Consider the following 12601-nt stretch of genomic DNA (forward strand, 5'->3'; position numbering starts at 1 on the left):
CAAAGTAAGCAAGATTTAGAACTCACAAACAATGACAAAGGAGACAGTTACCTGCAGCAAATTACAATATTGCAAAACTTAGCAGAAAATAGAGTTTCATTTTTTTTCTTATCCTTTATAAACACTCTACCTTGACAGTTCTGCTGATTTCTATACATCACATATTCCTTCTTGCCCCCTGTATCAGCATCCTGTGATTCAACCTGGGCCCCAATGCTGCCTGCTTTGCTGAATGAGTCACCTGGAGAGCAGCAGAGTAGGGAACAGAAGGCAGTAAGTGAATGGAAAAAAAAAAAATCACACCCACAAATCTAAACCTGATTATCTCACAAGTCAGAACTGGAAAATCATGAAAGGAACTACTTCTGAAAACCTAATACAAATATTATTGGTGGCATGCAACAGTTTTCACATTTTTTAAAGCACTTGACTGAACTACAAGAATAACTACTGAAGAATGTCCAAAGCATCTTAACAATGAATAAAAACAAAGATTTGCAAGTCCCATTTGTAACATAACTGCTAATCAATTTTTAGTGCATTTTCAAATGTTTCATGTTAAACCCAGAGAAAGACTAAGAGGTGTGTCTGCTGCTCCTCTGCAATCTTCCATTGCATCCAGTCTCAGAATTACTGTCTGCAGTACAACCATCATCCTCTACAGGATAAAGAAACTGGAATGGAAAGGAAATCTCAGCAGAGCAGTGTTCATTTCAGGACCAGTCCAAAAGCAATTTCCCTCTCAGAATTCTCCACAGAATTTGCATCTATCAAAATTAAATGCTACAGTCTTATCAACTTCAGCATTAACAATTAAGTCGTGCCATATCTGACCCATCCCACAATGTTATCCTTAATGCAAAGCCTCTCATCTTCTGCTTTTGACAGCGGTTCACTTGGAACTTGATTTAATCTTATTTCCTACATTTATGTCTTCTCTGTCCCCCACCTGTCCTTTACATCTCTACCCAGTTTCTAACCTTACTGCTAAATGCATTTTTTCTTTACTGCTCCAAATCTTTATATAGTACCCATTGTTCTCTGCCTTACAAATTTGTCATACTTTGCTGATGCAGACACTTTGTCAACAAGTGAGTTTAAATTAACCCAGCCACGCTGGAAACTGACACAGCTGACTTGACTGATCAGTGGAATATTGGAAAAACGTATTTACACAGTATAAACAAATACAGTATTTTTATATTCTCCTGTCTCTGTTACAGTTTTCATTAGACTTGGAAGCCCACACAGGAAATTTCTCATTTACCTGAACACTGATGTGTGCGTGCACATGTGGGCACCCTGCAAAACTGTCATTTATTTTGCACTTCATGCCACGTATGCAATGTACTTTCTACTCCATACAAAACTGTTTTACATTCTAGCAGCAAAAATTCAACTAAAAGAAAAAAAACAACAGTGCTTCTCAAGACCTACATACATATAACTCACTACTCAATAAGATCTTAAGTTTAAGCAGCATTTGATGTGTGTAAAAGTGACCTGTTTTCACTTTCTACAAGGAAAGAATCCACTATTTCAAGCAGCACTGTAATGTTTGCTCTTTAAATACAATTGCTTATTCACCTCTCCCTAATGTGCTCTCCTGTCCAGGCTCTTCTTGCAGGTCTTCAGTTCCAGACTCATGCAATAGCAGCTCTCCATTTGCTTGTGGTTGAAGTTGCTTGGTTTGAACCTCACATGCCTCCAGACCTTCGTAAGGTGCTCCGGTGTGATGCCAGAGTTCTGAATCCAACCTGTGCACAGAGGAGCTCACAGGCCAATTTCCTACTGGTCTGGATGATCGTAGCAGAACGGGCAGCCGGGACTTCCTAGGCAGGTGAGCAGCATCAGTCTGAAAAAGGCATTGAATAAAACAGCAGCTTTCAGCTGATAGGTAACAGCTAAAGGGAGTATAAACAAGCATTCCAGGAAAAATAAAGATTTTCCAGCAGTATCAGTCAGCTGTCACATGAAATTGTTTTGAAAATAAGACTGTAATACCCTTGCATGGAAAACAAATATTCAGTGAGAACAAAAAAAACCCTGTCCCACTGGTCCAGTTTTCTGAGTGAGTGCTGCTAATGCATCCACAGCCACTCTGTGAATGGCTTCCAGTCCATGAAGTAAGACAGCAAATTCACCCAAACAAAGGATTTTGGTCAGTAGGTCATTAACCTCGAATTTTTGTGTGTCCTAGGAAAAGAGCTTATTACTCAAACTGACTTCTCTGTTACTACCCACTCCAATGATTTGCATCACATGTGACTTTCAAGCAATTGTTTCCCTCAAATCCTTTTTTTTTTTTTGAGGATCTTTCTAATTTTTCCTAAATTCTTGAACATATTTTCCTTTCTTCTTCTGCCTCCATCCAACAGGCCCTACACTTCATCCCAGCCCTTTCTTACCTTTGAGCAAATGAACAGAGCTTTGCATCAGCTACTGAAGAAATGTGTTCTGCCTGAGAGAAATTACTGATGAACGTGAACAGTTTCATCACCCACACAGTCTATGCACTGCTCTTGCAGGACTCCATCACCTACTGTAACTGACGTTCCATCAATGGAGTTGGGAGGAGAAATTCAATTTCTTAGTGGAGATCACAGCATGTCGGCTGCTCACCTTCTGAAGACTCCACATAAAATAAATGCATCCTTGGTTAAGCCAAAGAGCATAAGATAGCACTATCTCCAGAAGGATAAAAACATGCTATATGTTGATGGAAGTTATAGAATTGTGTGTAATAATAGTAATAAAAATCAATGATAGCATGTTCAAACAGATTTAGTTTATTTTTTTGCTGTTCATTTGCTCCACCAGCATCATCAGGCCCTGTAATTTCTTTTACCACCCAATGTATTCTGAAATACCTTTCCACATTCATTTCTTAGCAATTATAGTCTTTACACAATTTAAAATAATAAAAAGCAAGTTCCATTTTCCTAATGACATCCTCAATTCGTTTTGTACATTCGTGAATACAAATATCATTTGGAAGCTGAAAAATAAAGCCTGTTGAGATGAACTTTTCTAGTTTTACTGAAATGCTCTTAATAGTGTCACATTATTTCCACCTGTCTCAGGGCTGTTGTATATACACACACATTGCACAGATTACTCTTAAGTTCAGTTCAGCAGGCTATATGAAATAGAAGCCATTCAGATGTACCAATGTATCGGATTAGATCAAACAAGAACAACTTTAGCCAGTGCTGAGGTTGCAACTCATCTGGCAAATGATAAATCAAAATAGTATGCTAAAATTTAACGAAGACAAGAACTTGAAATAAAGAGGTTGCAGTGATCAGAGTTGCAGAAAGAACTCTTGGCATTCCTCACAGAGGGCAGGCAGGTCTCCATTTGCCTCCAGAAAGATTGTCCTTTCTTCCCGAGAGGTGACACCAGCAAACCAGACACCATGTGTGCTTTTACACAAGTCATCATAAGTAGATCTGCATTAATAGGCCAGCTGGGATCTCCAAGCCCTTCCCCTACCACTCACCCTAACTATTAGTTACCAGCTGCCCTCATCTTTTCAAGTGTTTTAAGGCCAGCTGCTCCAGGTAGCCCCAAAAGAGACAGACCAGTTCCTTTCTGCCTCCAAAGGACTTGGTCAGAGCACCCAGAAGATGGAGGCACAACAGTCAGCCTGCCAAACATGGCTGACTAAATGCCCAGCATCCTAAAAACACTAACAGTCAGAGAACAACCGAATGGGTTGGGTTGAAAGGGACCTTAAAGATCATCTAGTTCCAACTCCCTGCTGTGGGCTGGTTGCTGCATCCTGTCCCCAGCTCAGGCTCCCCATGGCCCCTTGCAGCCTGGCCTTGGGCATCACCAAGGATGGGGCACCCACTGCTCTGGGCAGCAGTGCCAGGCCTCACTGCCCTCTGAGTAAAGAATTCCCTGCTAACATCTAACCTAAACCTTCCCTACAACGGCCTAAGAACATTTCCATTATCATCGTTATCTTTTCTACCCACTTATTTTTTAAAAGGTAGAAAAATTGCACCAGGATGGAAAGCTTAAAAGTCTGGGAATGTAACTGAATCTCTGCCAGCAAACAAAGATAGAGTTTGATTATGTGTAAAATGATTAGTGAAACAAGAAGTTGTTTTTGTCAGCTGCATACGTGGGTTTTGAATTCTAAGAATTCTCCATAGGGTTTCCCAGGGACCAACAATGCATGACAAAACCTTAAAGTCCCAAACCATTCTGAGTTGCTTACACCAGTACAGACGACACCTCTTGGTTTACAAGCACCCTCTTTTAATGAAATAAAGACAAGGAGAACAAGCCGGAACAAAAAGCACCAGCTGTCAGCAACCTCTTGATCACTAAAGTCACAGAAAACATTCTTTGCAGCAGGTGCTACAACATTCCCTATTAGAAGCACACAAAATCAACAAGATTCTTCTTTCCTCTCTTGCAAGACCTTCAAAGAGTTCTCACCTTAGCCTCTCCACCTGCTACTGAAACAATATGCAGGAACCCTTTAGTAGACATTACTTTGCCCCTTTTTTGATTGGGATCACAGAGTACCTGCCTTCAAAAGGCCTGAAAACTGTAATGGCACAAGCAAACTAAGCCTGTGCAGAAAGCAGATTCTGTGCTCTTAATTCCCAAAACAAATATGAAGAACTGACCTCCCAGTTTATAAAACTTTCAGACATCCCTAAGAGACATACATGATGGTAAGATGTTCATAAAAGCACAGAAGAAAGATTTGAGTTTGTTGAAATCCACCATTAGTGCTTCACCTGTATGCTCTGAGATATTACACAAGTCTTCAGTTTTCTAGATCTCATTTGCTACTTACTCTTAATAAACCAGAGGTTCAGAACACTCTGGTTCTGCACTTTATGAGCATCTATACTGAGATATAAGGCAGCACAGAATCAGGCCACTATGCTATAATCTACATCTCTATCCAACAGCTATAATATTTACTGGTGCCTAGTCCCAGTGAGGATTGAAATTCCATTAATTAATGTTCTAAGGCATGCTGAAGCACGATGAAAAGCTCCAAACATTAAGAACAATTACCTTACATACATTCAGTGTACATCTCTTTTTTTAATTTTAAAAATTACACAGAAGGAAAATCTAATATTAGAAATGACACGTACTTTTCTCTTTTGTACATCTACTCCCTGGGTACTAAAAAGAGAATCTTAAATGAACTTACTTCAGTTGTTCTTCTTGAAAAGAAGCCTCTTTCATGCTCCTCGCTCTTCTTACACACATTTTCCTGCTGAAGTTCTCCTTCTGCATTTAATCTTGAGTATTTTGTTTTTCCTTCCGAGGCTCCTTTATTGCCTTCACATTTGAATCTCATGACATCACCCTCTAAAGTCATTGTTTGTGTAGCCACATCTTTCAGTTCTGCTTTCAGCAACTCAATATCTTTATTAATCTGTGGCACTGCATCTGCACGAAGCTTCTCTTTCCCATCAGAAGTTGATTTTAATTCTGCTTGCTGCTTTAAGAATTTATTGGCCTGCTTGAAATGTTTGAGTTCGGCTCTTAGTTGAATTATCATTTGCCTAAGATCTTCTTCATTCTTTTTCTCTATGTCTTCACTTGAACGTTCTTGCTCAGTTGTGCTCAGATGATCTAACAGTTCATTTACAGTTTTCATTTCTTCTTGTCTGCTGTACTCAGGAAGGAGGAAAGAAAAGGCATGAATTTTGATTTTTATTTAAGCAAACAAGAACACCTTCTAAGAAACACTTTTGCAGCGTCTTGACATACTTGAAATTCCCAGGAGGCTTTATTTTATGCACTAATGAATTACTCACTAATGAACAGAGGTTTTGAAACATTTTCACAGCGTGAATTGTAACACAAATTATCTCATCAACACTTTTCTTCTATTCATGACCATATATGCTCTACCAGCCCTCTCCTCATCCATGAACGGTTAGTAAACCTCTAGTAACTAAATTAATTGTTTACATAACAGCAATAGAAGAAACAGGAATGTGTTTTGAAATGAGTTCACTCTCGGATTTAAATACTTGAAAAATAAAACTCCCACCAAAACACAGGATGCTCTAGAGGTTGATTTTTTTCTTAAATGGGTCCCTTTATGCTTTTCTAATGTAACATGGAAGCTGGAAATGGAGAAAGCAGCCAAAAGCCTGCAGGAATAGCTCACTACAGACCACCACACTGCCTCACAGACAACCAGTGTCCATTGACAACACTGAAAACAACACTGTAAATGAAACTGAAGCCAAATAAGAGGCACTTAAGGCATAAGCAAGTCTTCAAATCCTACAGATGATATCATGTGTCCAATAAAGAACAGTTTGTGCCACTAAACATATAAACTAGCATTTTAAACAACTGTATTTATATAGTTAGCATTTGAAGTGCTACAGACTAACTAGGCTCTTTATGTCTCTGTCTGGCATCTAATGTCATTAGTGAGAATTAAGTTACCCAAAGTACAGGCTCATCACCAGCCAGTCTGGTCATTTATATCTGAATAGAGAAAAAATTACACACTAGAGAGCTAAAGATGACGGTGTTGGAATCACTCATTAGCAGACTTTTAAGTGAAGTTAACAAATAAAACAATGTTATCTGTTCATCTTCTATGAGTAATAACCCCCTCATTTATCACTGACTGGTGCTTTGACAGCTAAGATCATTGGAGCTCTTGGAGAGTTCTGAACAGCAATGTAAAAACACAGAACTGCTTGAGTAAAGTCAGCTGCAGTGCATAGGATAGGATTTGACTTGTGTAACTCCACAGGATATTCTGCTACCAGCACTGCTGAGTTCTCAGTATATGGAAGGTCATTCCCATTACTCTGAAAGCACAACACTGATGGGCACAGGAAGAAAAAGTCATTCAGTGCTGTATATAGTCATAACAGTGTGGAAAGAAGAAAGAAAGAAAAATGAGAGTAATCTCCAGGAAAGCTGTAATTGAGTTTTCAACCAGAAGATTAAGTGGTTTAAGCATAAAGTGGGAGGGAGAAAACCTAATGAGGGTGTGTTCTTTCTATACACCTTGTTTGGTATTGTCCAGTTCCTAAAGAAATAAGCATTTCAGCTGGGAATTGATTGCACTGCCCATACACACACAGATAGAAAAGACAGAGGCCATGAAGGGTACCAGTAATATCTAATCAAAATTAACCCTCTAGTCACTGTAACTCCACTTCCACCATCCATAATTTCTCACTCATATCCCTTCTACAGCAATATGGATTCACTCCCTTCAGCACACCACCATTTACTGCCCTGCTGTGTTTTCAGCTATTTTAGTATCATTAAAAACAAAACAAAATAAATAAATAAAGAAAAAGAAAAATAGAAAGCAGTAGCATGCATTATCATCTGAGCCCTTTAGCACTGCTAGTCCCCACTCTGAAAACATTCCTCGGTACAGTAAAGCTCCATATATCAATAACTTTGGGGAGTTTTTTTTCTTGTAATGGTTTTTTCATAAGGATTTCTACTGATAGTATGTTTCCTAATTACTTAATTGCATGATAGACTAAAATGGCTCTGAAGGCGCCTTGCCAATCTCTCAGGTAAATTAGACAGTGCCATTATCTAAATTCACTTTAGCAAAATTACTTTATTCTCTTCTCAAATAGAAATACTGTCAAAAGCAGTGCATCTCTCTCATACTTACGTAGATTCAAGTACAGATGTTCTATTTTCTCTTAAAAGAGATGTGAGCAAGTTCATCTCTTCTGTTTCATGTTCACTCATCCCTATTCTGCCAAAGTGTTTGCCAGTTGTATCATGTTCAGGCTGAGGCTTATTTGGATTCCTATAATGTCTATCTTTGCAGAAACTCTCTGAATAGCCTGATGGAGTTATCTGTTAAAAAATTGCAAATATTTTCTTATTAGATAGGTATGCAATGTTCTATTAAATTAAGGGCTGCAATCTTTTTGTAATCAGGTTTTCTAATTCCTGATGCCCTTTATCTACATTAAGAAGCATCCACAGACATTTCACTGACCAGTTATTAATTGAAAAACAAATGAACATCTATTTCACATGATTAATTTATACAGATCAGTTGTTCAATAGTAAGTATACTTCCCTGAAGGTATTTATCTTTGAATAGGTATGAAATATCTGGAATGCTGCCTGCACATCACTGCTAGCTTTCTAGTTTTAGTTTACCTTTGAATCATTTGTCTTTACAGTATCAATTTCTGTCCTGGGATCATCAGATGCAAGGATTCACAGCAAGGACAGACTATAACTTAAACTATTTACAAACTGCCAACTTCTTGCATGGAGACTTTGTTTCTACATGGGTCCTCTCCAGTAATTCAGCATTCCTTTAAGTCAATGGGAGTCTTTTGTATCAACTACATGAGTATATACACCTGGTCCACTTCATGCAGTTTCATGGGTAGGCATCACCAGTGAGACACTAAAATGTTTAAGAGGCAGGAGAATTTTTACTATACAACATACCTGCTTATCCACCTCAGAAGGACAATCCATGGATTCATGAAGGCATATCTAGTCAACAGAGAAACACAGAAATTACAAACCACAGAATGTCACTGTGCTTCAACACAACCACTCAAACTGTGTCACTCTGTGTCATATTTTAGCACGTCACCATTTTCAAACTATTAGAAATGTCCAGCAAATTACACTTATTGATCTTCTGAGGTTCCTTTTAACTTGAATTATTTTAAGATACCATGATGCTTTGGAATGATCAGAGGACAGCAGATTCCAGAAGCTTGTGTCAAGTACACAAATGTCTCTACCAAGTTACCATGACATCCAGTATTCCAACCCAGAAGGATCTCAAATACTGCTCATCAATGATGGCAGCAGACAAACCTCACATCATTTGAACTACGGACTTTTTGAGGAGAAACACAGTGCATCCAGTGCAGAGTCCTACCTGACTGCCCCTCTCATAAAACTGACTGTTCTGCATCTTCCTGTCATTGTCACCATCTTCAGTCTGCTTCACCTGCTCTTCTGTTATTTCAAGAAACTACACAAAGTATGGAATGATGTGAAAATGTAGCACAAAAAAATACTGTGATATGAAACATGCATAAATAAGTCAGTGACATGTCTTAAAAGAAAACAAAAAAAGCCTGTAATACAAAGTAACAAACACCAAATTAGATTTCTTCAACAAGATCAAAGAAAATTAATATAAAAACCAGGAATTATTCATATTACAGTGAAACCTTATTTTATACATTACTTCATTTTTATTTAACCCTCTCCCCTCAGATATTGCAATAACAAATGAGCATATTTTAGCCTCTCACGACAAAAGACCCCTATCTTCAGCCAAGTTCTCACTGTGCCTATTTTATTTTCCCACTGCCAGAATTCACTTTTACTTGCTGCACCATCAGGGCTTTTCTCCAGCACCCAAGGAGCAGACACTTGTCAAAGAAAGCACATGCAGCTTTCTAAAAAGAGTTACAACAGTTACACCTGCTTTGTCTAGCCTAAATTTGTCAGTTTGCAGCAAATGGTATTAAATTTACCTATGATGAGCCCTTGGAGCTGCACAGTGTAAGCAAGCTTTGGTCTTTTTTACTTTTTTTTGCTGATATATAACTAAGTACTTAGTAATGCAGAAAAGTGAAAATAATTCATTTACATCCCTGGCTACATTCCTGTAGGTCACAGAGTAAAACCGGTGGTTTCTGGGGGAGTTCTTGACTGCACTGTGGTATGAATTTGGCAAAATTTAGTATTTTAGGAACACTTTGGAACAAAGGTCCCCAAACTGTAGCAGACCTGAGCCAGAGAGCAGCTCCAACCCTACCCAGCTGGGAAGAATGAGCAGCAGAGCACTAGAGGAGAAGCACAGCACAGAGCCTCTGAATCACTGCAGACAGCATCCAAACAGCTCCATTTAAAGAAATCTGAGCTAGAATTTCAACCAGACTGGACATTTATATCATTTTGTTTATAGCATCTTTTTTCAATCTAATAGAAAAAGATGGTTATTTAAAATCTTTGCTGCTAGAACCTCATTAAAAATAGGGAACATGAGTGATGGTAAATACCAACGATGCTGTGCCTAGGATGTCTAAACCACAGGCAGGATATAGCATTGGCACAGGAGATTCAGACTTGCATTAGATTCCATTTTTTACCCTTAAAGCACTACGCCAATAACACAGCACTGCTGTGTTTAACAGTCATGTGAAGCTAAAGAAAAATTAACTTGAGACAAGAGGAAGCAGAATCCTGAGCACAGTCACAGGAAAAGCAGTAAATCGAGAGTATAGGTACAGAGACTCAGATGACACATTGAAAGGAAAGAAAACTGGAGCCTAGTGGTTGTGGATGTGATATTTATAGTTTTGATGGATACAAAGTGTGGAGCTGAAACTTGGGACATGAAAAGAAAAACCTGCTTCCCTGGTATCACATGCTGTAAAGTCCTGGCTCTCAGCACGTCCATCCAACTGCAAACAGGATTCTGCAGGGAGTGTTATTTTTGCTTCCTATGAACACTTGGGAATTGAATGCATGTGTGGGTTTGTTGTTTTTATTTTTAATTGAGCACAAAAGGTGCACATAAATGTATATGGGAAATAAATGAGAAAAGCTTTTTTTTTTGTCTTCTGATCTCTAGCACTATAAACAGCTCTAATGGTTTTAAGTAACTTGATGGTGCAGTCTATTAATATATTTGCCTTTTACTATTAGAAATCTATATTCAAAATTAACTTCTGAGCCACGTTTCAATTATCTTGGTATTTTCAATTAAAACTTGGTTTTCCAGGACAACACGAAGTAAAGGCAATCTGAAAACCAGAGCAAGATAGACAGAGCTGTGACAGACAGCAAGAACATGCATTTAAAAAGATAGCTTTTCACTGCAATCATAGAAAATCAAAAAGTCCAACCATATTCGCTGTCATAAAACAGTGCTAAATTTTAGTCTTCCATGTAGGGTTTGATGACATGAATCTACACATTTGTGTATTAAAATCCAACTTATTAGCACATAAAACTTATCCACCTAATGCAACTACCTCTACTGACTCAATATTTTCTAGCATACAAGTTTCCCAGGTCAGTGCTGGGCTAAATAAGTGGTGCTGCTCAGAACAGAACTCTTATGTCAGACCAACAGGTTACAGCAAACCATAACAAGGGATCACTGCAGTTTAAGCCTGGTCCTACATCTGAGATGCTGAAAGGAAACTTTCTGTGCTTCAAGGAACATAATCTAATGCTCAACAAAATATTAGAAGCAAATAAATGGCTTAAGGACAGAAAAAAAAGTCTGCTAAAAATAAGCAGCCTGTTTAAAGTATTTCCTTGGGGACTGAAAACCTTTTCCTAAATGAACCACTGATATGCTTGGTTTGTAAAGATCCCCAGAGCCCTGAAGGCTGAAATCACTCAGGCTGCTTCTCTCAGAGAAAGCAGATGTTCAGAGGACAGTACACAAGTACTGTCTTTTCTGTTCTCCTCACTCCCTTCCAAACATGAGGCCAAGAAATGGAGCACTGAAGGCTGTCAGGCCCATGGGAGATGCCCTGCAGAGACCCCAGGATGCACATTTATCTGATCTGTGCTCTGGCTTTCGGAAGGAAAAGAAAAATGGGTTCATTTTAAGAACCTGAGAAGGGTGCACGCTCCTGTTCCTGTCCCAATTCCTCTTTAGCATCATCTCAGCACTACCTGCCAACAAATCCGTGCCCAAAATACACACAAGAAATAGAATGCGGTCTCTCTGACAACGGTTATTAACATGCAAAATACACTGTTGTCACAATCCCTAGCCTGGAAACAAGATAGCCCTTTATTGCCAAGGCTGATGAAATAGTACCTTTTAAACTAAAAGCATTTAATCACAGCTCCTCTAACTTCTGAGCTCTATAGCACTGTCATCATACTGACACGCAATCAGATTTTACCAAATTTTACATTCCCATGTCTGCTACAAGAATTTTGAGGGTTTCTATTTTACAGGTTTCACTCTTTGCCATTCTGCATCTCATTTCACGTAGGCAGCTCCCTAAGTAAGAAGCCTCACATGTTCCACCCGTGCCAAGACAAACGCACAATCACGATATCCTGTCATGATAACGACACAAATTCCTTCGGTCTGAGCCATGGCATCAGTGGGGGTGCAGCACCCTCTGCAGGATGGCACGGCAAATTACCAAGGAGACTCAACTACAGGAAGCACAAGTGCACTGAAACGGATTGCCCACAAGCTTTTCAGTGCAGAAGCATTACAACAAGCTGAAAATTCTTTATTTTAATAAAAGTCACGACGCTCCTAAAGGTTGTTCTGTAATTTAAGCCTATTTTCGATTAAAATGTATTTCAAGTAAAGGTAACAAAAGTATGTCTTAAAACTGAAAAACGAAGATTATTTTGTGATTTCTGATGACACCAAAGGAATTTGTGCTCTGTACTGAGACAATCATGACAGGACATTGCTTACTTTATAAAGCAAAATTAACTTTCTCTTCCTCTTCTAAATGAAAAAACCAACAGATGGCAGACCCAATAAATGTTTTAACATATATGTTGTTTCTTTAAAACCCACTAAAAACATCACTGAACACTTGCTGAATTGAGATCGTGAGATCTTGTGTTAACC

General features: G+C 38.7%; 1 protein-coding gene across 4 annotated transcripts in view; it reads right to left on the reverse strand.

Annotated features, from left to right (window-relative positions):
- The window catches only part of CDK5RAP2 (CDK5 regulatory subunit associated protein 2), a 73011-nt gene that overhangs the window by 25073 nt on the left and 35337 nt on the right, over positions 1 to 12601 (reverse strand). For 3 of the 4 annotated variants that reach the window (XM_031601593.2, XM_090121441.1, XM_031601595.2), the window contains 6 exons: positions 8903 to 8998; positions 8458 to 8505; positions 7655 to 7845; positions 5189 to 5654; positions 1588 to 1855; positions 131 to 241 (listed from right to left, as the gene is read on the reverse strand). In XM_031601593.2, coding sequence (XP_031457453.2) covers positions 131 to 241; positions 1588 to 1855; positions 5189 to 5654; positions 7655 to 7845; positions 8458 to 8505; positions 8903 to 8998 — 1180 coding nt within the window. The remainder of the gene's footprint in view (positions 1 to 130; positions 242 to 1587; positions 1856 to 5188; positions 5655 to 7654; positions 7846 to 8457; positions 8506 to 8902; positions 8999 to 12601) is intronic. The other variant, XM_031601594.2, reaches the window with a different exon arrangement.

This window comes from Phasianus colchicus, chromosome 19 (assembly GCF_987193195.1).
Source record: "Phasianus colchicus chromosome 19, bPhaCol1.hap1.1, whole genome shotgun sequence".
Classification (NCBI taxonomy): domain Eukaryota; kingdom Metazoa; phylum Chordata; class Aves; order Galliformes; family Phasianidae; genus Phasianus; species Phasianus colchicus.